Below are 27994 nucleotides of genomic sequence, written 5' to 3'. Positions count from 1 at the left end.
CTCAACAAAAACATACGCAATTTATTTCATGAGAAAATGTGCTTCAAATTGATTTACAAACTATTAATATTTTTCTACTCGTCTTTTTTCCACAAACAATTGGAAACTGATCACCTCTTCAGACTCCATAAAAATAAAGTTTGTACATTCAAATGCGAATGATAAATTTGAGCCGAATAGGGTATTAGCATCGACAGATAAATTAGGTTCAATAGGAACAATTTCAGAAAGATTATGGTAACAGTTTTAAGGAAAACTTCACATGAAGGAAGGCTTGTATGAATATGCAGCTCCTCAACATTAGCAGGAAGCCTCTGTGGTGATGAATATTAGAATTCTTTAAGAAAGAAAAACAAAAAATGTAGAAGATCAAAGTTATATGGTACATAGGAATTTCGTTAGGATTTCTATGGATCCAAACGAACTGTAAGCCATCACATGTACAATATAGGATTTCTCACCTCTCTCCTTGAATAACTTATGTGAACTAGGCCAACTACCCAAAAAAATGAATCAATAAAATTTTATAAAATAATAATAATATACTGAAGTTGTTGTAACTTAGCTTTTGCTTGTTTTTGCCTTCTTTAGGGGTTGATCAGAGCCTTCACCACCTGCAACTCTAGGACGAATGGTTCCTTGATTGCCAGGGGTAATTTCATTATCCTGCAGTAAAAATGCAGAAAAACAATTATGTGAATCCGATTAATATCCGGTTTATATGAATGTCTGTGTCTATTTGCTTCAAAACTGCAGCTAGGAATACTGATGTTGTTTTCCCTAATAAATGGTATTACTCCACCATTTTTATGTATAAAAGGGACTCATTTTTTGTGGGGCAATTGCCTACTTATTCATTCAAACTCTTGTAATTGCGCAGAATCAACTAAACATGAGTAGAAATACCACAACCGAGAGAATCTAGAATTCACAAAATTTTCGATTCGATACCTTCCTAACATCTCAGCACCTCTTATGTATTACTTTGCTAATGCTACTCACTGTTTGTACGTTTTCTTGAGACAGCAAGGTTAATTATTCTTCTTCCTAGTTTTACTAACTACTTGTGTGATTCTCCGGTACTTTTGAAAGCGTATGCCAAATACACCGGATGCATAATATTATTAGATTGACCTACTATTTTGTATGAAGTGCGAGTAGAGTTTGTTACCAAAGTCAACAAGCAAGGAATTTTGGAAATGGAGGGGAAATAAACCTTAGACATGGACATTAGTGGAGTTGTTTGAATCCTCGCTCGCTTCCCAAGTTCAATCTGCACCGAGATGCTGGCCTGTGACAAATCCACTCCAGAACCTTGCAGCGCTTGTGTCAAAGTGTTTAACAACCTGTCAACGCCATTTATGCCATCAACTAAAGCACAGTGAAGCTACTACTAATTTTTTTAAACTTCAACAGAGGACACTAACATATAACATGTGCTACAGGGGCAATATTTGCCTTAAAGATGGAGCTAAAGGAAGTGTCCTCTTCTTGCATTACATTAGCATCCGGTGATTTTACTGATTTAATCGTAGGATGTGGATTGTATATATTGATACATTTACATTCTGAAACCAAGAAAATACGAACATCCAAAATATTCTAGAGTTGGTTTTTTATAAGGAAACACTTTTAATTTCTTAAATGTATATATGGATTTTGTACATAAAAACATTGGTCAACCATGAAAAGTTTATTAGTAGAACCGAGGATGTTGTTTAAAAATTATAACATGATGTTTTTAAAATTTTTTGAAAAAAACAGTTCTTGTTTATTCTTGACTAGTTCACAAACTCGCATTTGGTAGATAATTTAATAAATAAATGCATGTCTAAACACGTAAAATTATAAAATAAAATTTGTAAAATGATTTAATGTTCTAAATGGAGCCTACAGTTGGAAAAAATTATTCTGAATTTTTTGTTTTCTGTACTTGTTATTTCATTTTATACATACACACACACACACATATATAAACAGACCCTTGACAATAAGCTTAAAAAACTTACCCTCGAGAATATATAGTTGAGATACTAATTGTGCCGCCTTCAATTGTTAGGCCCTGTTCTTTAAGCTTATCACTAGCCACAGCAACCCCATTATTGCATGACCTGCTGTGACTTGAAAATGTCTGAGACTGAGATGCAGTATTCTCTGCATCCGAAGCCATTCTACTCGGGAGAGCGACCGATACACCACCTTGTACAGGAGAGAAACATGGCTGTAGGAACATTGGAGAAGGCACTGGTTTGTTTATCATTACAGGGTGGTGATCCATTGCTTTCAATGTAGTAGCTGTGCTTATATCTGTTTCAATAGGATTCTGCATACTTAGAGGAACGGTTGGAGAAACTACAACATTCTTCTCATCAAATTTGGAAGCAAACACTACTGCAGGGGCCGACCCACTTTTTATACCCCGAGACTGATCGACGTAACCTTCGGCTGCACGCTGATTATTTTTCTGTTTCAAGGAAAATTGTCACAGTCGGTTACTAGCTGGTGATTGCTAAAGAAACTATGCCCATACATATCTACATAGAAATTAATAGGGAAGAATCCGATGTACCCATGGAATTAGTTTCGCTGGTTCATGGTTCCATCCCTGATACGACCCCTCATATTTCTGAACTTTTTCCTGTAAAAACTGAATGTACTCTATGACCTACATGCAAGAGCCAGCAATTCAATCTTCCAACAATTAGAAAACAGAAAATTTATGAAGAAGGGAAAATAAATCATCACAGGACAAATATGCACCTCCAACAAGAAAGATGCCTTATCTCTCTTCTGGTCACTATGTGGGATAAGCTCCCTCAACATCTGGAATCTGCACGATAGCTATTCAACTTCAGTGAATTGCGAAAATCAATCTTGTTTTTAGGTGTCAAAATGAATAGGAGCAATCAGTTATCTACGGTATCCCACGACACCATGTTCTCTAGCTGCATATTCTAGAACAAAGGAAACAGAGTAGTTTGGATTAACAACTCGGGAACGCGGTTTCTTCGGACTTGCCTATCATTTATTTTGCTTCTTCTACGCTGCTCCGTCGCAGAATGCTTTGAACGTGGTGTGTTGGGCTTCTGATCACCAGTGTTCTTCCCGTCCACTTTCACCCTCAATTCTCCTTTAACATAAACAAAGACTCAAACTTTTTGGAAAATCCAAAATCAAGGATAAGTAAAATGAGATCCGTTTGAAAGCAAAACAAAAAATGCAGGAACTTTTTTAATTAACGGGGTAAAAGTTTTTAAATAATTGTTTATTATTCCAAAAATTTAAGCCAATGAGAAAGAACCTACTATTTATTTATATATTAACGTAAGGAAATTAAAATATCTTTTGCAAAAGAGTCTAAAAAGAGAAAGTCAGGACATTTATGCAGAGCGTACATCAACAACAAGAGCCTGTTTTTGTCTGTAATATACCTTTCTGGGTTGTGGATATTTCCTTTTTGAGAACGAACTCTTCATCATCGTCTAAATCTTCCTCCTGGGTGCTTCCTTTGGCAGATTTTATCATTTCCATGAAGCTCTGGCTCTTCTGCGCTGATGACCTGTTTGACAGAATCACCCGTCAATCCTATCATAATGAACATGAACAAAATACTAACCTTCAAAGAAGAAAAAAGAGAAAACGTCTTACCGAGACGAAGAGAGAGAGCTGAAGCTGTTTCGATGATTATTACTCGACGACTGTGACGGCCGCTCCGACGTCGTCCACTGCGCTACCTTCCCCGCCGCTTCTGTTAACCGCCAAAAAAATGAAAAAGTAAGCTATATTTTTTTCTTTTAATTGCTTTTTAACTCGTAAATATTTTTCCTTTTTGCTTTTCACATTCTTTGCGTTTCACTACCAGTGCCTATAGGAATTGGGCTTCAGGCACTGGCTCTGAAATCTATAATTGGGCTGGAATATTGAAGAACCGGCCCATGTAACGGACACACTTCCAAAAAACTGGGCCGCTGCAGAGGCCATTAATAATTGAAAGTTTAAAATTTCCTTTGTAACGCTTATAGTATATGTTGATTACACGTCGTCGTGTTAATATGGATGATTCCATAAATTAAAAAATATCACGAGAAGTTCAGAACCCAGAGTCAATTAAGTGTACGCATTAATTGAAGTACACTTCAAGGATTTTACAATTTTTTTAGCACCACCCTGTAAGCTACCACACCATAAACTACTCCAAAAATTATTGTAGGCAACCTGCTATAATATGCCCTATGTTTCCTGACTTCTTGTTTCGCCGAAATCTACAAACTAGTAAATAATCTGTCGGTGTTACTTGGCTTTTCACGCACGTTAGTACACAAGCCTCAATATATATTATCTGTACTAAAGACACGATCTTACAAATTCGTAAATGAGGTCACTCAACGCTACTTTCTTCACATGGGTGACTTTCTGGTGTGATGCTTTTGCATGCACATGCAAGAGGAATGAATGATAACCGAATCTTGGAATTTTCCAGCGGAAGTACGTATAATGCTCATGCATTAATATTTCAAGACAAATGCTAACCATGCTGCATAAAGCAAAAAAGTTAAAACAGCAAAACAAAAATTTACCTCTCAAAATGGGTCTCTCTCCCGCATTCTCCTTCCCTGTCTTTCCCTTCTTCAAAGTAGATTCTTCCCAAAGAGTGAAACCACTTCCCGTGTAAGAACTGCAATTCGAGTTCTCATCATTTCTCTCATTACTACTTGCCTGCGCTGCCGGGAATGCTGTCCCTTCGGGCTTCGGAACCCTTTGATTGAAATAAGAAATGTGGTTTATACTGTAGGTTCCAATTCCACCAGGGAGAATGTGCTCCATTGGAGGAGGTGGGGCCGGCGGCGGCGGTTTTTCAGAAGTTGATATCTCAGAGCCGGTTTCTTCCTTGGTATTTGTGTTCCCTACCTGTTCCAGTGGTTGTAGAAAATCATGTGTTTTCAGGTAGTTAGCACCTGTGTTCCAGACACGAAGAAAACAGAAAACCTTGTTCAGTGGTAGCTAGACCGTATGGTACTCTTTGAGAAGAGAAATAATATCAATTACCATGTCTTCATCCCTTGGGCTTTAGAAATCTAAGCTTAATTCTTTTTCACGATACTAAACACTCTCTAGTTGGACAAGATCTTTGAATTAATTGAGCCATGCACGTATCATATAAATTACGAAATAAATGGCATATATAATTACTATAAGAGGGTGTTATTGGATTTTATATATATATATATATACACACACACACATATATATATATATAGAGAGAGAGAGAGCGAGAGAGAGAGATTATTTAGATCTAAACGTGCTAGGTAGACTTGGTAGAAGTGAACGTGACTATGAATTAAATATGATTTTGTCTATGCCATCATGATTAATCAGAGCACCATAAAGTTGTGGAGGGCAAAGATTAATGAATATAAGTCGATATTATGATTGTAGAAACAAAGGTCAGTAGTGGATAGGGTTGGGCTATATCTGGCATTAACTTTCTCAAGCAAAAAAGAATATTGAAAAAAGCAATGAACCAAATCATGCACATCGGGAAAATTTACTTCGCGACAGTTTCCTCTCTCTTTCACTGCATCAGTTGTTTAACTTGTAATACTAAAAATGTAATTAAAAAAGCGTCTAACATTAGGGCCACAGTACAGTTTAACATAAATGGAAAGCAATTAATAAGAATTGCAGAGGATGTTATGTTTCCTTTTCAACTTTTCTGGTTTTTGCAATTCCCATAAAAAGGATGCACGGGTGAACAGTTCAATTCAATCGACTTTTATAACTACGATTGGCCCAATTTGGGCAAGTAAGCGTCCCCTACAATTCTAGCGTTCTGGGTTTATGATTATCATCATATGTTCACAAGTAGGTGACGCGCGTGCGTATTACAAGATCAACTGCCTAAAGCCTGATGTTAATCATGTGACTCGTCAAATCAATGTCTAACTCTCCTCCCGGGTCCCATCAAAACCAATCCGATGGTACCGATTGCGGAACTCTAAACCCCTTTCCTTTTCGGATTTGGCAGCCTACTTTCATTATGGCCCATCGAAATTCATGGTCCAGATCCATGATTCATATTGCTAGTCACGTGCACACACAAACAGTGATCCCTTAATTTAAGATTTTTTTTTTTTCCATTATTTACTTCTTCCCTTTCTTCTTCCTTCCGCTCATCATCGACTTATAAGATGACAGTTTACAGAATTTTAGGGGAAAATATACATCTTAACTCTTCAGATAAATTATAGCAGTAATTTTGAATAAAAAAAAATACACACACAGAAAAGAAGAAACCAGCTTTTTTGGGATCTTAAATGAGAGAAAACGAATGAGTTGATTTACCTTGAGAAGGTGGCCTTGGATCTTGCTGGACAGTTGAATGACTGTACAGTGATAGAAAGTCATGCGTCGGTTTCCTCCCTGTAGAAAAAGCTTATAATTAAAGTTTTTTTCTTGGAAACACTCACTCCCTCACAGCATTAACAGCATGTTTTTGTTGCTTTGTTTCGCCAATCAAGTTTTTGTAACACGTAAAAAAAACAAGTAAATAAATCAATTTCTCCAAAATATTATTACCTTCGACTTCAAAAGGACGGGATTGAGGAAGCTCCATCTCCAGCTGCGAATTTTTCTTTTGGACCCAAATAAAAGAATTCTGTGAAAATTCAGTGATTAACTCCCGAATTAGTGGATTCTCAGAATTTCACAGAGAAGGCAAATTGCAGAATTGGATGTCCAGTTCCTCCTCAGATCTGCTTCCTATAGAGAGAGCAAACTCCGTTATCTTTACAGATACTGCGCCTCCGGCTGAGATCGGAGGCGCATTCACTTCCTCGATAACAATTCAGCTGGAAAAAAGCCGACGGAAGAGAAAACCTCGAAAAACTGATTTCCTTGACAAACTTTCCGTAAATTGACTTTCCCGAAAAATTTCTTAAACCACTGAATTCGGCTTCCCGAGGTAAATCAACTGTCTAGACCTTGAAATCGCAGATTTGAAGCAATCTAACAACGGAATTACCAAAAAAAAATAATAAAACGTGCTGTTAATCCATAATTCACCGTTTTAAGTCAAAACAAGGTACCAAAAAGATTCAGAACAGTTAGTCCAGCTGAATTCAAATCGACTGTAAAACTAGAATAAAAAATTTAAAAACAAATGAACCTGCGATCCGAATTACCAGAATATCACGTATAGAAACAGTTCCTGAATCCTTCAACCGACAGAAAGATAATTCTGAAAAGATACAGACTAGAGAAACTCTCTGGTGAGATCAAATTCCGCAGAGGTAGACATACAGAAAGAGAGAGAGTAGAAAAATGTGTTGGAAGTCTGATTGGAAAATAGACCAAAAATATCTTTCTTCTCTCCTCCTCCTCTTTCTCCTTCCTTTCTCTGTGTTGAAGCCGCTTAGTGTCTTTTATATTATTCTTTCTCGTGAAACAAGAACCATGGTTATGGGTCTGAGAAAAACTCTTGGCTCTCTCGCTCTACCTCTCTCTAATGTGTTGCTTAGCTTAGATCTTTTAAACAGCTATTGGCTTTCTGTTTAACAAATTTCAATGCTTTGCTTCCGTTATATCATTAAACGACATTTCTCTAACGACGTTGCGGCGGGAACGGACGGAATCTGATGTCACATTAACGGCACGTTTGATGGCACCGTCCGCCAATCGCATTGCATTATCTATGACTATGATGTATGTTATCTATTGTTTTCTTTAAAAATTATGCTTAATTATTTTTTATTTTTATTAATTTTACTATGATTGGTTAATGAAAAATAATTATCATTTTTATTATTAACAATATATATTGCATGTGATAATATTATTATTACAAAAAAATTAAAATAGATAATAACTAAAACTAATAATTCTAAAATTTATTTTATTAAACAAATATGAAATATAATTTTATTTTTTATTATTAAATATTTTATTGTTAATAAAATATGGTAGATATTTCTGTTGGGATATTTTATTTATTTGTTAAACAAGGAAAATAATATATTTAAAATTTCATTAAGCAGATGTTAAATTTTATATAAAATCAAATTTTACAATTTTATGTACCACTAAATTCGATAAAATATTATATTTTTTTATAAACTTAGTCTAACAATTTCAAAGAAAATTAATTTTTAATAAACTTATCCAATATTTTGAACCCAAATTAATTGTTTGTAATTAGCTAAAAATAAAATATATAATTAATTGAATTTAGGGGGGAAGGAAAATGTTGACAGACTGGTCACGTGAGAGGCATGCAGTGCAGGTGTGAAACTGAGGGTTGACCTGACACAGTTTCCCGTTGACCAGAAAGGATAATAACTTCATTTAACACACAAAAACCATAATTACAAATAAATAATATAAAATAATAATGACTTACAGCTGATGATTAGAGCACAGATCCCGATTATTATCCAAATCAAACCTTAATTGCTTACTGTTTTTCATTTTTTATTACTTTAAAATAATACATACACACACACACACACCCTATATATATATATGTGTGTACGTTTGTGTAACAGTTGAGAGAGAGAGAGAGAGGGAGTCACTGAGCTGGTCTGTAAGATGGAGAGAGTTCAGTGCAGGGGATGTTGGGGGTAAAGGAAGAAAAGACACGTGCGAAAGCCGTGCTAGTGAAAGTGTAAGGCGCGGGTAGTTTTAGAAGTGCCGCGAAACGCGGGACTTTATTTTAGTTTTATTATAACGTATATCGTGCTCATAAACAGTATTGTGTGCCCGAGCTCTTAGTCGTTAGATTAAAAATATTTTAATCACTTTTTGATCTAATGGTTAGAAAGTGGTGTTCGCACTAGTTGTGTATGAACTCGAGTGTAGTATATTTCGTAGCTTTAATTTATTCCTTTCGATTGTGGGCCCACACCCCATGTGTCCTTTGATTCCCCCGCCGGGTTTGAGTATTTTTGCTCATGATAATAATTTATTTATATTATTAAAATGTATAAAGAAAATCGTGAGTGTTTAATTTAATTTTAGTTAATTAAGCATTATTAAAAAATAATATTTCGTGAAATATTTTTTTTTGTCGTGGGATAAAATTTAAAAAATGTATTTTCAAAACATTTTTATAATATTGTTTTAAATTTTATTTAAAACAATATTTCAAACATAATTTGGAAAATTGGGTTCCAAGTAAAAAACTTCATTCGCCATTTTACATTTTCTCTTTTATTTACCCAAAATCTTCGTATAATCCTCATAAAAATTGGTTCTGATTTAATACGTTATATTTTATAAGATAATTCTCAATTAAAAACTTAATTAACTTAATTAATCAACAAAGCATGCTAAAAAAAAGCATTATATTTCTTTAAATCCGACAATCATTGCGGCCATTCACTTACCTATGTGCATAGATACAATGAAGGAACAGCTTGGCGTGACAGTATCTTTTTGATCAATTAATTAATTAGTATTAATTATTTAATTAATTATTTGCATCTTCTTAATTATATATAAGTATATTGCGAAGAACATGGCTCTCCAATTTGTAAATCACATTTTCTCAATTTAATTTATCAATTATATCACCTTTTTCCACTCTACCTATGTAGCTATGTTATATATATATATATATGTAGGTGTGTGTAAATGGCACCGCTACTTCTTTGCCTTTAAAAACCATATAATATTAAAAGCAAATATATAGAATAAACCCTTTATGTATAAATATATTAATGTATTAATTTGAGCCACTAATTCTTGATTTAAATTGGATATTATTGATAGGAGTTAAGGGAACATACATATATGCTTTTTTGGTTATTAGATGCAAACCACCTCTCCATACTTTATGCACGTCCATTACTTATTTTTTCTCTCATTAAATATTGTTTTAGTAATAACTAACGCGTATATATATATATATATATTACGTTTTATAATTTTCATACCCTATAGAATGTTAAAAAATAAAAATAAATTATTTTTTAAAATAATTATTGTTTATGTAAAAATAAAATAGAAGTATATAATAATAATAAAAGGCCAAAATTCAAGATAATTAAATTAATTTTAGTTAAAAAATTATTAGCCAATTATAATATATATATATATGTATGACTAATGATTCGATAATTAAAATAATTTACTATTTATTTCTTTAAGGGTTAAAGTATCGTATTAATTATTCTAAAACTATGTTATTAATTGGACTTCCTTTTGCTTTTGGTACTTGCATGTGAGAGGTTCAATGAATATGCGTTTGATAAACGTAGACTTAATCACATTCTCCTCTATATGTATATATATATTATATTATGTTATATTGAATAATTAAGCTTTGAAAGTCTCAAGTTTCATTTATTTTTCTTGTGGGCATTAGGTGATATTCTTTTTCATTCTTCAACCGTCAAAAGGATTAAACCATTTAATATCAAAGTTTTCACCTTACACGTAAAGTAAAAAAAAAAAAACAATAATAATAATAATAATAATAAAATATTTTTTCCATTATATATTATTCAAAAAAATGTAATTTTTACTATTTACTTTTACAAATGTAAAAAATATATATATACATATATATTTACTTGATACCGTAAAACAGTAATAATAATAATGGTGTATAGTGGTTGTTTTGTTGTGTGTTGGTAAAGTTTGAATTGTACCGGAAGTCACGTGACTGACTGCAATAGAGGGTGAGAGAGAGAGTAACGTGAAAAGCGATGTGAGGTCATTTTCACGGTTGTCGTCACGGATGTAGCTGGTGGGCCACGTGAGTTGACCCAGCAACTCACGTGCAATTTTCACAAAAGGACGACTTACATTCACTATTTAGGATTTTGGCCCAACCTAACTCTCTCCTCGTCCCCATCCACAAACTTTAACTCATACTCCCCTTAAGTGCAAGGTAAATATATAATTAGTTAAAATTTAAATAATCTAATTATAATTCATGGGTAAGTGCTTGTTTGGGTTTAATTAAATTATCAAGTTGGGTGGGTTGTTTGACATTTGTATTTATTCATTAAATAATTATACTCCAACAACCGTAATTAGCCTATAAATAAATGTACTTATCCATAATCTCCATTATTGAGTATTAATTAAGACATTAACGAACGAAATACTAATATAACATATATAAACTTTAAAAAATATATTTTTATTTTTTTATATATTTTTTAAAAAGGTGGTAACAGAGTTTCCCGGTAACATGGACATTCTCTTGTTAAGGGGAATCCGTTTAGGGATCAGTTAACAATCTATTCTTTTTCGCGTGTCTTAGGATAATACGCTTTTATTTATTATTTAATTAAATTAAAATTACCTTTAATTATTATTCAAATTTACAGGTGTCAGTTTCCCCGCGGAATCCGCATCGCATCACGTGATTAAAAATGTCTGCCCACCACATCCTCAGCCTCCCATATCACGTGGCCAACTCACCGTTCTATAATTGCGGGTCCCACAAATATTACACGATCCCGTTTTCCTCTCCCTTTTTCTATTCTAAAAAAGATAATGAATTACCACCTTCTTTTTTGAAAAAAAAATATATCTATATTTTTTTTATTTTCTTTATAATAATTATATATTCGAAATTACGTATGTAATTGCATTTATTTAAAAAATAAGTATAATTAGTAATTATAAAAATTCATTTATAAATAAATAATTCGCCATGTGATATGCATACCAATACAACATTACGTGACGTGACCGTAGAGAGAGGTGGTGAGGGGATGACTGGTGACTTGTTCAAATACGTGGGCGTACGTAGAGCACGTGAGAGGGGAGCAGCAAGTCACGTGCGCCCATTCCCTGCCGTTGATCTGCCACACTGCCTGCCGGCTCGCGTGCGGTGGGATCCACCTTCTCCCATCACCTCGTCTGACGCCCGTCAAGTCCCTCGCTTTATCCTCGTTGACGTCGTTATTATTTCTGTCAACGGTTTTACGGTTACTTGGCGTCCGTTTTCTTCCGTTTGTTACGTGCAACAATTGCCATGTTCCCCTTGTTTTGATTTGTCATGTTAATAGCTTTTTCACAGGACAAAATAAAAAAATTATTATTGAAGAATTTTAAGCACGTGAGTCTTGTATTGTTTTTATATATATAAACAAAATAGGAAATTTTGAATATACCAATATCGATATGGGAAAGTAAATCCAAAAATCTTGAATATATCAACATCGAAATTCAAAAATGAAATTATGGTAAGGTTTTTTAACCCAATTCGTCAGTAATAATTCAATATTTATTATTAAATATGTAAAATTATGAGTTTGCAATTAAAAATATAATAATATCATTAATTATGAATAAATAAAAAATAGAGAAAATAATTATTAAAAGATTAATGCATTTATGTAAAATAACAAAAGAAACAAATCACACCGTCTGCGTTTCGATTAAACTCAAGTCTTGCCCGGCCCATCCACACCTTTTCTCCTTCCTCTCAATGAATGCTGCATAAAAAGCTTCCAAAGGAAGTACTTATATATATATGTATATACACACACACACAATATTATATTTGTATATATACCCCACCGCCTTTCTAATATATACACCTTATGTATACACATCGAAGGTACATATATATATATACACAGTTTAGGGAGGTAGTTAGATATTATATATATATATATAACATATTTACAACGTCTAAATACATATGTACTTTCAGATATACACATACAGCTTATATGTATAGTAATTAGAGGCGGCATTTTGAGTTAGTTTTTTAAATATTAATTATATAATTCTGTAATTTTAATTAAAAATTTATTTTAATCTAAATTATAACTGATAATTAATAATTTAATGTTAACGTATTAAACAAAATATAATTAAATAATGCTGATCACAAATGCACGCGCAGAATTGGAATAAAAAGGAAAAGTAGGGGCAGAATTGGAACGAAGCATGATATAAGACCAACACGAAACGGTGCGTGATAGCACGTGTTGGAAGACGAAGCGGTGCGTTTTTTTCTCTGTCTCGTGACGGTGTCACGTTGGGGAAGCAAAAGTGGACCCCACAAATTATAGCCAATTGGACAATAAATAATAATTAAAAAAAAAATTTAAGGAAAAAGTGAAAGGTTGGGCCCATAAATAAAACCCACTTAGTGGGGGCATGTGCTCTCTTCGTTACCCCCGAGTGACCTATCGTTTCTGGGTCACTTAGTGGGGCCCCTTGATGACATGGCATCGTCACGTGCTTCCGTCACGTGAACTATTGCATTGTTTTTTAAATCCCTAAATATTCTATTATTTACCGATATGCCCCTTAAATTATCGGTATTTTGCTTCTATGAATAGAGACGGGGCCTTTTATGGACAAATGGGTCCAAATGTTTTGGGGTGGATTTTGATTTTGAGATTTTGGAAATACTTTTACTATTAGGCCCATTAGATTTTATTTTTCTTGCTTTTGGCCCATAAACTAATTTAGAATTTCAAAATCATCCTCCTTGTTATATATATAATAATATTTAGTAATTAAATAAATATAATATATTTTATTTATTTATTTATTTATATAAATATATATAGCAGATATTTATAAAACCAAATCCAACCCATTTGAAACATTACCAAATATCAACAAATCGACATTAAAATAATCATAATAAATTAAAGGGTAGAAATTAATTGAGACTATGTATAGAAAAAAAAAAAATTAAAATTTATTTATTTTTAAATCTATATTAAGTTAAGATATCAAAGTTTTTAGTAGGGAAATAAATTATTTATTGTACCGATAAAATAAATGAAACTTGGAAACATTGAGAAATTAATTTATAAATTGACTTGTCACTAAATCGTGTTTGGTCAGCTGATTCAATTATCCCGGATTTGTTGCTGCTTGTCCGGTCACCGGATAGCAAGTGTTGCCTCTTGTTTGACGGTGACTTTCCTACCTACTTCTCCAATCATATTCCTCCATGTCATCACCTACATGATTCTCCGTACAATTCTCAAACATTTCCTCGCTGATCATCATGATTTCTCCTGCTCTTTTTGATCCGACGGTTGTCGTTCGAGGTTCCAGATTTTTCTGATGTGCTGTTCGCTACATTACCCATCAGCGCCTCTTTTTATTGTCTTATTACTGTTACCCCAAAATCAGGACAAGGACATATTTATTTTTCAAACTGACCTTTATGCCCTTTATATATAAATATTAATTTTTTATTCTTATAATTTTTTAGAAATTAAGTTAAAATAACTAATTAATTTCCAAATATACAAAATTAATTATCTTGTAATTATATTTTTATTTTTTATATGTGTTATGTGCTGTTGTATATATGTCATATAATACTCTTAAATGTCTTTAATTTTTTTAAAAAGTAAAAATTAAATAAATATTGTACCATAAAATACAAATAAATTTAGGCTGAAATTTTAATTTAGTGCTTATTATATTTTAAAATATTTAAATTATTTCATGTTATTTTTATTATTTTAACTAATGTACTTTCGAAAAAAATTTATTTAAGTTCTTAATCGTTAGCAATATAAGTTAAAATATCACGTGAATTTATATTACACGTTCGATATAGTTAAATTATACTGTTAATGACATTGTTTGATGATGTAATATTTAATATGACATTTTTAATTCTTACAATAAAAACCATATAGTACAAAAAGAAACCATACCATACCCCTAATTAAGATCTTTAAAACCTAAATTTTTAAATCCGCCATATGATTATTTCTTTTTGTACTCCCATACGACTCTCGTTTGTGATCTTACTCGTTAATGTTTCTCCTCCGTCAATTTCATTTTCTCCCTCATCATATTTTTATTTATTGATAACTACTTCTCTATTTTATTTAATCTAGTATTTTTATCTCGAAATAGTGACAACAAATATATTATTTATTTCAATATATTATTATATGTTAAATAGAGATTGACATAAGCAAACAAAAGTGAATTTATATAGAAAATAACAACATTTTAAGGTCGCATATCTTATTGTTTCTAACGTCAGCAAACAAACATGCATTATGATGAGATTATTACGAAAAAATCGCAGGGGATCACGTGAAAAGATAAAGAAATTCCTAAAATTAATTCATTTTGTAATCAATATATTTTTTTATAATTACTTTTTTCATGTAATGATCGTAAAATTTAATAGCAAATTTTATTTATTTAATCTATTAAAAGTTAAAATAAATAATTATTTATTAGTTAGTAAATATATACTTCTAAAAATATGTATATACAATCTAAAAACTAGATATAAATAAATAATTAAATCAATAAACATATAAGGTATGGAGAAAAAAACGATCCAGTTTGAACAATAAATGTACTTTACATTATTTAATCGATTACCAAAATAATCATTACTGGTGCTACTATAATTAATAATTTTTTTTATATTTTATAATTTATTTCTATAATGTGTTTGAGGTCAAACTTTATTAAATATTTAAATAAAAATAAGTGGTAACAAAAACTATATTTTTATATAATTATATTTAAAATGTGAACTACATCGCTGATTAAAGTAAAAAAAAAAAAATTTTATTTGTTAAATGCACTAAAATTTACTTATGATTTTCATGCAATAATTTTGTAGTTTGTCTTTTTATTATCATAATATTATATTTAAAATAAAAAATGGTTATTGTAATTTGAAGTCAAATTAAAATTTTCTTTTTATTTTGTATTTTAATTTATTTATTTATTATAAATATGTCAAACGTAAAAGAGTCAAAAGAAGTCAACCTCGGGTCATTCTGGTAATTGGTGAGCAAACCGCCCTGTTACTCTACCTTTATCCTCATTGTATAAAAGGACACTTACAGCACAAGGGTATACTCGAGAGAGAACGAGAGGTTTTAGGGTCATGGTTGACAGGATATGCTGGTCTATGCGTAGCCGTCGATCCTTTCTTCATCTCCCGGTTTCAGCCGTCGATCTTCCATACTTTTCATCTCGTCGCTGACGGCCTTGATCCTCTCTCCCCGTCTCCTCCTCCCTTTCTCTGCCTGTGATCCTTGCTCGAGATTCTCCGATAATCGGTTAGGTTTTTGTTCTTTGATTCTTTTTGTTGATCCTAGTTTAATGTCAGATTTTTGGTCCTAACGAAGGTGTTAGGGGGCTTAAGTTTGGTTGATACGTCTCGTGTATTTCGTTTGTGAAGGTTTACTGGAGTTTATAGTTTGGATGTTTATGAAAGTAATGAGAGAAATTACTTTCTTTCGTTTTCTGAATCTTGTTTGCATTTTCTTTTATCGAGTCTACTTTTCTTTGAAGTATGTGGGTTCTTTACTAGAAATGTTGTTTTAATCTTAATAAAATGTGATATTCTTTATGTATTGTTCGTCAATGTGTTGATCGGAGGATCCTGGATTGTTCTGTTTTCTGTCGATTGCTGAGAAAATGCTGGAAATGAAAAGGAAGAGAACGGCCAAGCTTGTAAAGATACCTTTGGCGGTTTCGTGTTAAATGGAACGACGCAAGTTTTTAAACTCTGCGTGCTGTGTCGGTTTATGTGGATAAAACTAAAATTTTGTTATTTTCTAGTTTATTCGTTGTTATTTCTTTTGTCATCCAAACAAGACTTGTTTATTATTTGATTTCGGTCAATCTTATCGAGAAAAATTCTGTTACCAGCGAAGACAAACTGTTGTCAAATGGTTCTACGCGAAGGGAGATCTCGTGATTAGATATTCTTTACATGTGCAACAAGAACAATTCTTTTTTTTCCTTGAATTCATATGTTTCTTTTGCTGTAGTTGTTATCTCTTTCTTTCTGGTTGTTTGATGCTTTGTTGTAGATTATTATATAAATTAATAAATCTTTATGTATGGATACTTACAGCCACTTCTAAAACGAAAGATGTTTATTTTTTTCAGAAGTCCTGATGGAAATTCCACATGGAACTTCACAAGTCATAACTGTAGTTGTATTGTACTGTTTGATGCGTATATGATCAACCCACTAATTGGATACATCTACGTCTGTGGTCTTGAAGTTGTCTATGACTTCAAACTATATCTTAGACAAAGTTTTAAACCTTGCATATCATGATACCTAACTCTCCGCCTTCTTTTGCTGATGTTGGTTCTCCGTACTAGTGCAGATCTCTCACATGGATTCACTACAGATGTAGCTATTCTTCCGTCTTTGTCCATATCTGCCTCTTTGTTTCTGATGTGAACCACCATAAGGGGCAGTAAGACAGAGTGAAGCTCGATTGATGGTTGTTTGAGTCCAAAGAATTTCCGTTGTTTGATTGGTCTCAGTTGTTGGAGTTTGGCACCTAGTTGGCTGGTCGATAGAGGAAGAATCTCTTTGCAGCCATCATTTTTGTTGCCTCTAACCTGGTATTTCCTCACAAACTTCATGTCTCATAAGTTTGATAGTCCTGTTCAAACCCAGATGGCTGTGGGAGTTTTCAGTGGTTCATGCAATGGAGAGTTTAATAAAAAATTGGTGGATAAACCTTCAGGAAGGAGGCGTGTGTTTGTTCAGACTGAGACTGGCTGTGTGTTGGGAATGGAGCTTGACCGAAATGACAATGCCCATACTGTGAAAAGGAGGATGCAACTTGCCCTTAACGTACCAACTGAAGAGAGTTCTTTGACATTTGGCGACCTTACATTAAACAATGATCTTAGTGCCGTTCCAAGTGATTCTCCACTTCTTCTGACTAGAAATGGCTTGCATAGGAGCTCATCAACTCCATGTCTCACCCCTACTGCGAAGATGCCTCAACAAGGAGATCAGAGTGGTGCCATTGAGATACTGGGGCATTCAAGTCGTTTTGCCAAAGCAAAAGAAGTAGTTGAGGACATTGTGAAAGCGATCAAGAACGGTGTTGATCCTATCCCCATTCACAGTGGCCTTGGTGGAGCCTATTTTTTTAGGAACAGCGAAGGGGAGAATGCTGCCATTGTGAAGCCGACAGATGAGGAGCCATTTGCCCCAAACAACCCCAAAGGTTTTGTAGGTAAGGCCCTTGGATATCCAGGCTTGAAACCTTCAATTCGAGTTGGTGAAACAGGATTTCGAGAAGTAGCTGCCTATCTTTTAGACTACAATCACTTTGCCAATGTGCCCCCAACTGCTCTTATAAAAGTTACTCACTCTGTCTTTAATGTGAATGATAGTGTAAATGGAAACTGGTTTGAGGATGGGATGAAGGTTAGCAAGATTGCATCTCTGCAGCAGTTTATTCCTCATAATTATGATGCTAGTGACTATGGAACTTCAAGCTTTCCAGTTGCAGCTATACATAGGATAGGAATATTGGATATTAGGATCTTTAACACTGACAGGCATGCTGGTAACCTTTTAGTTAGGAAGCTTGATGGACTAGGGCGGTTTGGCCAAGTGGAGCTCATCCCTATTGATCATGGCCTTTGCTTGCCTGAGCACCTGGAAGACCCATACTTTGAGTGGATCCATTGGCCTCAGGCTTCTATTCCTTTCTCTGAGGATGAGCTTGACTACATAAAAAAGCTAGACCCTTTTCATGATTCTGAGATGCTACGGAATGAGCTGCCCATGATCCGAGAGGCATGTCTTCGAGTATTGGTCCTTTGCACCATATTCCTGCAAGAAGCGGCTGCATTTGGGCTGTGTCTTGCTGAGATCGGTGAGATGATGAGCAGGGAGTTCCATGGGCAAGAGGAGGAACCAAGTGAACTTGAGATTATATGCCTTGAAGCAAAAAGAATCTTTGCTGAGAGAGAGATTACATTCCCTGAGATCGATGAAGGTCATGAAGAATTTCAATTTGACATTGATTGTGAGGATTTAGAGATCGAAGGGTCATCTCAGGACAGTTCCTGGAGGGCAAATGGTCTGTCACTGCTATCCAAACTAGACGAGGAACCCAATGACAATGAAACTGAGACAGGAAAAGAGCCAGCCAAAGCAGAAAAAAGAATTGTCAAGCAAAATGGGAACTGGTTTGAAACTGCTTCGAGGCTGTCCCTGTCCTTAAATAAAATTAACTTAGCTGAGAGAAGCCAGCAGTACTTTGGGAAGGCAGATAGCAAATATAGTTTGGGTTCCTCGTCTATGAACAGAAGAAGTGCAAATGAGAAGCTACCTGCAACTACCAGCTTTGTCAAGGTAGCTGATATGGAGGAGCAGGAATGGATTGTCTTTATTGAACAATTCAAGGAGCTTCTTAACCCTGCTTTTGTCAAGCGCCGGGAAGCGACCATCAGGCAGAAACAGAGACAGAGGCAGAGGCTTGGGACATCGTGCCAGTTTTGAGATAGATTGGTGGCATGTTGATTGAGCTCAAAGGATTTAGTAATAGAGATTTAGAGATTGTGGAGGCAGCGGATTATATACAGGTTCTTACATTCTCTACTTAACTATTTTCCTTGGAGGAGATTATCATAATAGGTAACTGTAGGTTTTATATGTAAATATTGTTGAAACTAGATATGAGATGAGAAAAAGGTGAAAATGACATTTGATTTGTTCCTTTTTGTTCTACCTTCCTTTTCAGGTTTTCTCTTTTGGCAATCTTCTCCCTTAGAAGGAAGAAATGTAGGACGAGAATTATGTTTAAACAAATGCAATAAAATAGAATCGCCTGTTACTGTCTATAGTTGGCTTGAAAAATGTGATCTTTGTTTTCTCATTTACAAATTGGACAATTTGATAATTACACCCCTGTATTCATAAGGGGTTTGTTCTTTGGTCTGGTTCTTTTGGTAGTTTGGTATTTCTTTCGTTTACCCACCATGCACCCTCTGATTATCTCCTAGCATGTTGGTAATGCAAGATAAACCTCGATCGTTCTTTGCTTGATGTTGAGATAATTTGATTTAACACAACAAATTTGTATTTATGTTCTGAAAATAAACATGTTAAGATCAAATTTAAAATCGTGTTATACGATCGAGTCTCAAAACAAGTTTTTGAAAAGCTGTGTTTATTCAAAATTATTGTCGATCGTACTAGAAAAAATATATATCCTACTGAAAATAATACAAATTAAATTTAGAATCTATCATTCTAATCTTATATCTTTTCTTTCTTTGGTCGATTAAATTTTATTTTTTATTTATCTAGTTAAGATTAATGTAATTTTTAAAATATTTCTTTCCTTAATTGCGATTGCTCTAGATACATCATTATCCAAATTGCTTGTACTACAAGATTCAGCAAAAATTGGCTAGTGGTAATTAACAAATTGGAATTCATTTATAATTAGCTTCTTCTTTCTTCCATTTGAACCGAACGAATCGGATTATTCTATTTCATGCAAATTCTAAATTTTTCATAAACAAATGAAACGAAAAATAGTATTCTGAATGCAATATTCCTACATAAAGGGTGTCATTGTCTGAGAACTAGTACAAAGCAGTTCCGGTTACAATTCAAGCGTCCATCATCAGAGACAAACAGCATTGTGATTGCCAAATGAAATATAGGTGGTCTTAAGAAAAGACTGATAATGCTAAACAAACCGATGCTTTCCAATCTCAACTAGCATAATACCCCGTGGTGTTCCAAATTTTGGATTCACTTCAATCCATATTATAACCAAGTAAAAGGGCTCATAATAATATCATAATAACTACCAAAATACTGGGTGCTACGTACATTAGGCTATATACCAATCAAAACCAAAATACAATCTGCATTCACTCCTAATTACTAAAAGGGCATTAGCCATCAATAAAAAATATTGCATTGTTAGCGTATTACGGGAGTTTACAGCCAAATATACAAGGTCAAAGCTTTAAACCCATCGTAGCACGCCACAGGCCTTCAGAGTTATCCAAAGACAAAAAGATACGGACGCTCAAGAGCTAAAGGAAAACAAAAGACATAGGAAAAAATAAAGCAATCTTCCCTTAACTTTCCACCTCGCAAAACCCTATGTACTTGACCTTAACGTTATCTAAGGTTGCCAACTTTACCAATCATAAATGAACTTACAACATCCTTTACAAATACATAAAAGCATCCTCGACAAGAATTAGGCATAAGAGTAGATCTATGCAGCTGATGAATTTGGTCAGTATGGCTACATATTGGACTTGGACTTTGGGAGTTGCGAATCCGAGGCTTTGGATGTTCTAAACCACATGCAGCTAAGATTGTGTGTGTGGCAAGCCAAGCAACTTCTTTGAATGCTTCGACTCCTGCACAATCAATGAGATAATCATTCAGATCAATCTGAGTGTCAGATCGGCCTAAAGCAAGACATAAGACATTCTCTTTGGGTGTTCAAGTACCAGTAGATTATACATTAAGCTCTGCTTTGGGAGCTGCAGCTTTTCACATTAACTGAATGCAAAAGAACAAGTCTATGACAATAATTGACATAATGATCTGTCACTCATACTGCATAGTACGATATACCTGAGATAAAGTTTTCCAAGAAATATAGGACGCTCCCATAAACAATAATAGAAACTAGAAAATACTAGCATGAAAAGAAATAGAAGGAAAATAAACATTCCGCATGAAATATTTGGGCAACTTTTTCACCAAATAAATGTTGATACAATTTCCTTAATATTTTTTAAGGAAAAATGCATCATCAATTGCAGATTATTCATGAGCAATACCATCTTAATGGACGCAAAGATGCAAAAAGAATAGGAAAATATTGCATAGATTGTTTTAAGAATTTTAGAGAACGCAAGTAGAGAACTGTCTGTAATTGTTTCCACAAAAATGTATGTTATATTAAATCTCAATAACAATAAAAAAGAATATGCACGAATCTATTTTCTTGCAGAACAACAGAAACCAATCACGAATGGTTACTCAAACATTTGTGATTACCATTTGGAAGTAAAAAAAATGCCTTCCAAAATGAATCAGACAGTATCTTCCCATCAGTGAGGATGATGATTATTTCGTGGAGGTTCGATGATCATACCTAATCGTTTCTCTCCACTAAGCAGTTTCAAGTTAAGCTTGACAAGAGATTGAATCTCATTTTTGGCATCACCAACTTGTCTTTTCTTGGTCTCTGTGCCATCCTTTCTCCTTACAACTTTTTCTTCAGAATAATCTACCAAAGAAGAGGACGCCACTCTCAGCTCCACTTTAGATTCCAATGTATCAAAACCTCCTGGCCTAGGCTCAGCTAAAGTTTTTAACGAGCAATGTCCACTTTCTTTGGATACTTGATGTGAATTTTTCACAAATGAATTAGTGGCAGTTACATCATTTCCAGTCTGGACCTTCCTAGATGATGTAGATTTGTAATTTCCTGATGAATACTTACCAGGAGGAAATCCTCCACTTGATTCTCCATTCATGAACCAACTCTGCTTTTGATTGTCCAACTTACAAGATCTATGGCTCTGTGTTTCTGTGTTTTTGGAATAAGATATCCATTGCTTCTTCATTCCATTACCTCCCAGATTCCCAGTTCTGAGTCCTGGGTCTTTTGATAGGCAAAGACTTGAGTTTGTGGTAGATGATTGTTTGGAAACATCTCCTTTATTGGCAAGAGTTTTTGATGTCCGATGGACACTGCTGGAGCTTCCACAATTCAATCTTATTGACCTGGCAATATCCATCATTTTCCATGCCTTGTCAACGTCATGTGATTTTCTCTTGTGTCCGGTGCAGCCAGGAGTACCATCCTGAGATGTTTGTTTTCTCACAGAAGATGGACAATTCAGTTGATCAGACCTATCATGAGGCACTGCAGCAGTGTCACCCTTTTTACCACTAATTCCACAAGGCTCAGCTGGATTAGAGGAGAATCTCAAGGATCCATTTCGCAGTGCTTCCCAATTCTCACGTAGAACTAGTATTCGACTGTGCACATTGCGACGAAGAAACAAAGTTCTCGCACATGATTCAGCTGCTTCCCCAGCAGTATTCTGATGTGCTCTTCTACCTTCCCTATTTTCTCCATGTTCAACACTACTTTCCTCTTCAAGAATGACAGGAAGTGAAAAATGGTTCACGGAGGAACCGACTCTTGGAAGAGGTCTCTCAAAGGTAGAATCATTTGATCCTTGTATGATACTGAAGATGGAAACAGGACTTTCAGCCGTTGGTATTACCACACAGTTTACAGATATATGCTGATCAGTGTCAGCATCTATCTCACTCTGCTCATGTTCAGCCCTAGAAACAGCGCAATCATGACAAAACCAATCACCTTCGGGCACAGTACAACCCAACCCAACACAATAAGTATGACCTGCCGAATCACAGAGATCACAAAGCAACATAAGATTTTCATCTGCCATACTATGGCAGATACAACATTTGGTATCCGCAAAAGGATCAGAAGGCCCAGTTGTTGCATTTCCAAGCAAATGATAAACCTGCAAGGTTAATATAAAACAGGTACCAATATTAGTCCGATACGTTAGATTTAGTAGGACAATCAGCATTTCCAAAACTGAACCCTAAATAGGAAACTGCTAACTTCACTCTCATCTCTGCTGGGGCTGAAAGGCTCCAATTACATTAAAGTTTACACTAACTTGTGAGTATGTCCTGTCCTTTTTTCTTTTGCTTAGACTTTATTGCTTACATTTCTGATTCAGCTTTTACATGGTATATAGCATGTAAAACATGCCATATTGAAACTAATGCACATGAGAATGATGCAAATATGGGCCTCATTCAGTTTTTATCCATTACCAATTTATTTTGTTTGAGATAATCAGCAGACAATTGCCTTAGCACCATTGCCCTTGGGAAAGATCAATTTTGTTGAAGTCGAGGTTGACACATTGAAGGAGAGAGTAATGCAACCTTATGCACACAAAGCAGACAAGGATGAAAGCAAAAAAACAAGTGAAAGTAAATGCATTGCTAAATAGCCCAATTTTTTAGCCTTGCCATATCAGCTACCTTGACAAAGCTGGTAGTTGCAGGCAGCTTCTCATTTGCACTTCTTCTGTTCATAGACGAGGAACCCGAACTATATTTGCTTTCTGCCTTCCCAAAGTACTGCTGGCTTCTCTCAGCTAAGTTAATTTTATTTAAGGACAGGGACAGCCTCGAAGCAGTTTCAAACCAGTTCCCATTTTGCTTGACAATTCTTTTTTCTGCTTTGGCTGGCTCTTTTCCTGTCTCAATTTCATTGTCATTGGGTTCCTCGTCTAGTTTGGATAGCAGTGACAGACCATTTGCCCTCCAGGAACTGTCCTGAGATGACCCTTCGATCTCTAAATCCTCACAATCAATGTCAAATTGAAATTCTTCATGACCTTCATCGATCTCAGGGAATGTAATCTCTCTCTCAGCAAAGATTCTTTTTGCTTCAAGGCATATAATCTCAAGTTCACTTGGTTCCTCCTCCAGCCCATGGAAATCCCTGCTCATCATCTCACCAATCTCAGCAAGACAGCCCAAATGCAGCCGCTTCTTGCAGGAATATGGTGCAAAGGACCAATACTCGAAGACATGCCTCTCGGATCATGGGCAGCTCATTTCGTAGCATCTCAGAATCATGAAAAGGGTCTAGCTTTTTTATGTAGTCAAGCTCATCCTCAGAGAAAGGAATAGAAGCCTGAGGTCAATGGATCCACTAAAAGTATGGGTCTTCCAGGTTCTCAGGCATGCAAAGGCCATGATCAATAGGGATGAGCTCCACGTGGCCAAACCTCCCAAGTCCATCAAGCTTCCTAACTAAAAGGTTACCAGCATGCCTGTCAGTGTTAAAGATCCTAATATCTAATATTCCTATTCTATGTGTAGCTCCAACTAGAAAGCTTGAAGTTCCATAGTCACTAGCATCATAATTATGAGGAACAAACTGCCGCAAAGATGCAATCTTGCTAACCTTCTTCCTGTTCTGAAAACTTAAAAACTTTAACCTGGAGTTCCAAAAAGATCCCATCAATAATCTCAAGGCATTCAAAGAAAGCTATAATATTGATAATGACCGGTCCTATGAACCTGAAAAATCAACTAAAGATCCCTAAAAACACCAATGTATTCCGCATCAATTTTTTTTTTTTAAAGGAAAAAACTGGGACATCAAGATAGTATTCTGCATCAGTTTATATAAACAAAAAATACATGAGAAGAGATCTGCTACCACTGCTTCCAACCCCAGAACTAATCCCCAGTCATAATCTTCCAGAAAATGGCTTTCATCCTACTATTGGCTGAAAGCTATATATTCCATTATCAGATGGCTAAAACAGGAAACACTCACACCAAGATAATTTGCTTCATATCAATCATATTTCCGGAAGAAACCAAGAGTCAAGCTTAAAATTAACTAGTCTCTTCATTCGTTGTTTTGCAAGAGCATCAGCTATATAATTTTGTTCCGGGAAAATGTGAGTAAACCTCACATTACCGTTTTTTTCCTTTCATCCGCTAGATAAGAGTCTATTATTCAATCTCCAACCTTCTTTTCACATTAGCCTAAAAGAGAACACCATCTGAATCACTCTCAAACCTCTCCCAAATATACATATATATATATATATATATCTAAAGGATTTGATTTTATAAATTTATGGTCAAGGCTCATTTCAAAGAGACTCTTAAAGCAAACAAAAAAAAAAACTACTAAATGACCTTATGCTGCACCTACAAAAATTGCATTTCTTTATTTAGGAAATAAAACATGTAACAGCTTATCAATTTCCACATAAAGAACACCCACTTTAAAAAATGACTTTTCTATCTTGATTTCCTCGAGTTAAACCATAAATGGCCCACGATTTAATCCTATGAAACAGAACCATGCAACTGACTAGTTCTAACTGTAATTTAATTTTTTTGAAAAAAAAGACAAAGAAAAACATGTTGAAACTTGTACTTTACTTGATCACGTTGAGGTACGTTGACAACTCGTTCGCGGGTGAAGACACCGTGCTTTGGCGGCCGGCGAATGGTGGTGAACCTGCACTTGCACATGGGGCACCGGGACTCGACCCTAGCCCACTCCATGATGCAAACGAAACAAAAGTAATGATCGCAGCTGTCAATAAAGCCCCTGATCAATTTTCCTCCATCGGATAAGCATATTCCGCATGTCAGGGTACTCGATTTATCCATCGATTGCCGCTGTTCCTGGGATTCCTGCCGGAGACTCATAGTCGAGCATCGGATTCCGCGCGGATGTGCTGTATGGAAAATTCAAAATACGAAATCAGAATAGGAAAGTGTAACAAGAAGTAATTAACTAATAGATACTTAGATAGGACTATTGTCTAAATTCTATATAAATAGCTGATAATCGAAAAGCACTCTGGATGAATTCTCTTGAGAGTAATCTTTCGTCTCTGTGTTGTCTCCCTTCTCACCTATAATCCCCTTCTTTGATGTCCCAATTCCCTAACCCTAATCCAGATTTGCTTTTAACACGAATTCCGTCCGTTTCACATTCAAGAGGATGTTAGGGATCTGAGGCGTTTGTCGGATAGCCGGTTGGGGACAACGTCGACTTAACAGGTCAGTCACCCGCCATTATTAACTGAGTTGGTTATCTTATGTTAAAAATATAGAAAATAAATTAAAATATTAATAAAATAGTTAAAATATTAAATCAGATAATTAAAATTACATAATTTCTAATTATTTGTAATTATTTATTTTAAAAATGTAGATAAACATGGATGCCTTCTGAAAGTATATGCAAAAATGCCAATACGTGTAATGAAACTGCGTAGATGCATGCATTGATTTGTAAACATATAAGTATATTCTATGGGTGTACGTCGTAGTATATATATATATGTATATATGGGATAGAATAAGTACACAATTAGAGTAATAATATAGTTTAGTGAAAAATTATTTTGGAAATGAAATAAAAGTGGATTGTCAAGATACAATATATATATTAGGAAAAAAATCGGTACGTGAATTATTTGGTAAATCAAGTTTTTTAAGGCCTGTCAAACTATATAATTTACAACATCTTTCTATAAAAATAATGAACATCATTAAATAAGACATTATTGGAATATCATAATTTATAATATATCATACTTAGACTTGTCTTCTTTTTTGCTTTGTTGTGCTTGCCTTTTCCTCTTGTAATAAAAAATAAATAATTAAAAAGTTATAAATAAAAAGAAAATGAGGAATGAATGAATATGAATAATACGTAAAGAAACAGAAAATCAAGATAATGAAACTTATAATATTATCAATAATTATAAACAACGTAAATAAAATAATAAAGAAACATGACTATAAATAAATAAGATAATTGAGAATTTAAAACAAAATAAATATAGGAAAAAAAATAAAGAAAATAATAAATGAAAAATTTTAGGAATAACCATAATTAAATATGTAAATAATTATATAGGATGAGAAAATATGTTTAACATGTATCAAAGAGACGTAACTTATGCGTTAAAAGTTTTGACTTAATAATTATGGTGAAATCTAACGTAGATATGACATCAATCAGCGTGGAAAGTCCTACCAGAATGGTGGTTAGAAATTTGATTACTGGTACCCATTACCTTACGTAGAATTAAGATTTGATTTATGATTATGGTATCTAAATATTTATGTAGTAACAGAGATTTACATCACACGATTAAACTTTAAAATAAATATAAATATCCAAATAAATTAAAATAAATTATGGAAATGGAAAGTATTCGTGTGTACGAATTGTATTCGTATTAATAAGTACAATGTGAATATGAGGTCTATATATGTGATGAATGAAATAAATAGTAAGGAAAAGAATAATTGAAATAATATACAATGCATGTGAATAAAATAATAAATATTAGTTAAGAAAATGATAAAGATACAATAAAAGAAAAAAAATTAAAAAACTAAATTAGTTTGATAATAATGATAATAATAATAATAATAATAAATAAATAAATAAAAATAAAACTATAGAAAAATATGAAGAGAAAGAATTTGAAAGATAATAAATTTTCTAGCAATTTACTATGTAGTTTTCTTGAAAATTTTTATATATGTCGTTAGTTTTCATTTTTTTATAAAATTTTAAATAGATTATTATATAAAATGATAATATTTACGTCTTTATTGAACAATTAAAACTTATCTAACTTTTATATG

The 27994-nt window shown here is 33.9% G+C and overlaps 1 protein-coding gene and 2 pseudogenes across 5 annotated transcripts; 1 reads left to right on the top strand and 2 right to left on the bottom strand.

The window, feature by feature from the left end:
• Position 1: 1 nt before the first annotated feature.
• BIM1 (basic helix-loop-helix (bHLH) DNA-binding superfamily protein) lies at positions 2 to 7551 on the bottom strand. The gene is made up of 12 exons (XM_088211232.1): positions 7182 to 7551; positions 6577 to 7005; positions 6343 to 6420; positions 4578 to 4955; positions 3649 to 3748; positions 3432 to 3559; positions 3019 to 3130; positions 2761 to 2830; positions 2570 to 2665; positions 2010 to 2464; positions 1217 to 1346; positions 2 to 666 (listed from the first exon to the last, which is right to left on the bottom strand). The coding sequence occupies exons 2-12, from the start codon at positions 6611 to 6613 to the stop codon at positions 562 to 564; spliced, it is 1689 nt and encodes a 562-aa protein (XP_088067358.1). The 5' UTR covers positions 6614 to 7005; positions 7182 to 7551; the 3' UTR covers positions 2 to 561.
• An 8264-nt stretch (positions 7552 to 15815) lies between these two features.
• Positions 15816 to 19679, top strand: LOC110823319 (phosphatidylinositol 4-kinase gamma 7 pseudogene; annotated as a pseudogene). Of its 3 annotated transcripts, none has more exons than XR_015816339.1 (3): positions 15816 to 16034; positions 17100 to 17343; positions 17469 to 19679. The product of XR_015816339.1 is annotated as a phosphatidylinositol 4-kinase gamma 7 pseudogene, transcript variant X3 (transcript). The 3 variants fall into 3 exon arrangements; XR_015816338.1 differs by having other exon boundaries at positions 17100 to 19329; positions 19488 to 19679; XR_015816337.1 differs by having other exon boundaries at positions 17100 to 19679.
• Positions 19680 to 20641: 962 nt separating this feature from the next.
• LOC110823171 (uncharacterized) lies at positions 20642 to 26426 on the bottom strand (annotated as a pseudogene). Its single transcript, XR_015816295.1, has 5 exons — positions 26242 to 26426; positions 25760 to 26061; positions 23828 to 24773; positions 21882 to 23292; positions 20642 to 21135 (listed from the first exon to the last, which is right to left on the bottom strand). The product of XR_015816295.1 is annotated as an uncharacterized LOC110823171 (transcript).
• Between the last annotated feature and the right edge of the window lie 1568 nt (positions 26427 to 27994).

This window comes from Carica papaya, chromosome 9 (genome assembly GCF_054855325.1).
Source record: "Carica papaya isolate Zhongbai chromosome 9, ASM5485532v1, whole genome shotgun sequence".
Classification (NCBI taxonomy): domain Eukaryota; kingdom Viridiplantae; phylum Streptophyta; class Magnoliopsida; order Brassicales; family Caricaceae; genus Carica; species Carica papaya.
This window is presented reverse-complemented; position numbering and strand designations above follow the sequence as displayed.

What these genes read in the sequence shown, in the direction of transcription:
- BIM1 (XM_088211232.1), bottom strand. Translation starts at nt 6,613, where the DNA reads ATGGAGCTTCCTCAATCCCGTCCTTTTGAAGTCGAAG. An exon ending in AGGCATCTTTCTTGTTGGAG is followed by an intron (nt 2,666 to 2,760) that starts GTGCATATTTGT and finishes TCTTGCATGTAG; the next exon opens with GTCATAGAGTACATTCAGTT. An exon ending in CACTAATGTCCATGTCTAAG is followed by an intron (nt 667 to 1,216) that starts GTTTATTTCCCC and finishes TTTTTACTGCAG; the next exon opens with GATAATGAAATTACCCCTGG.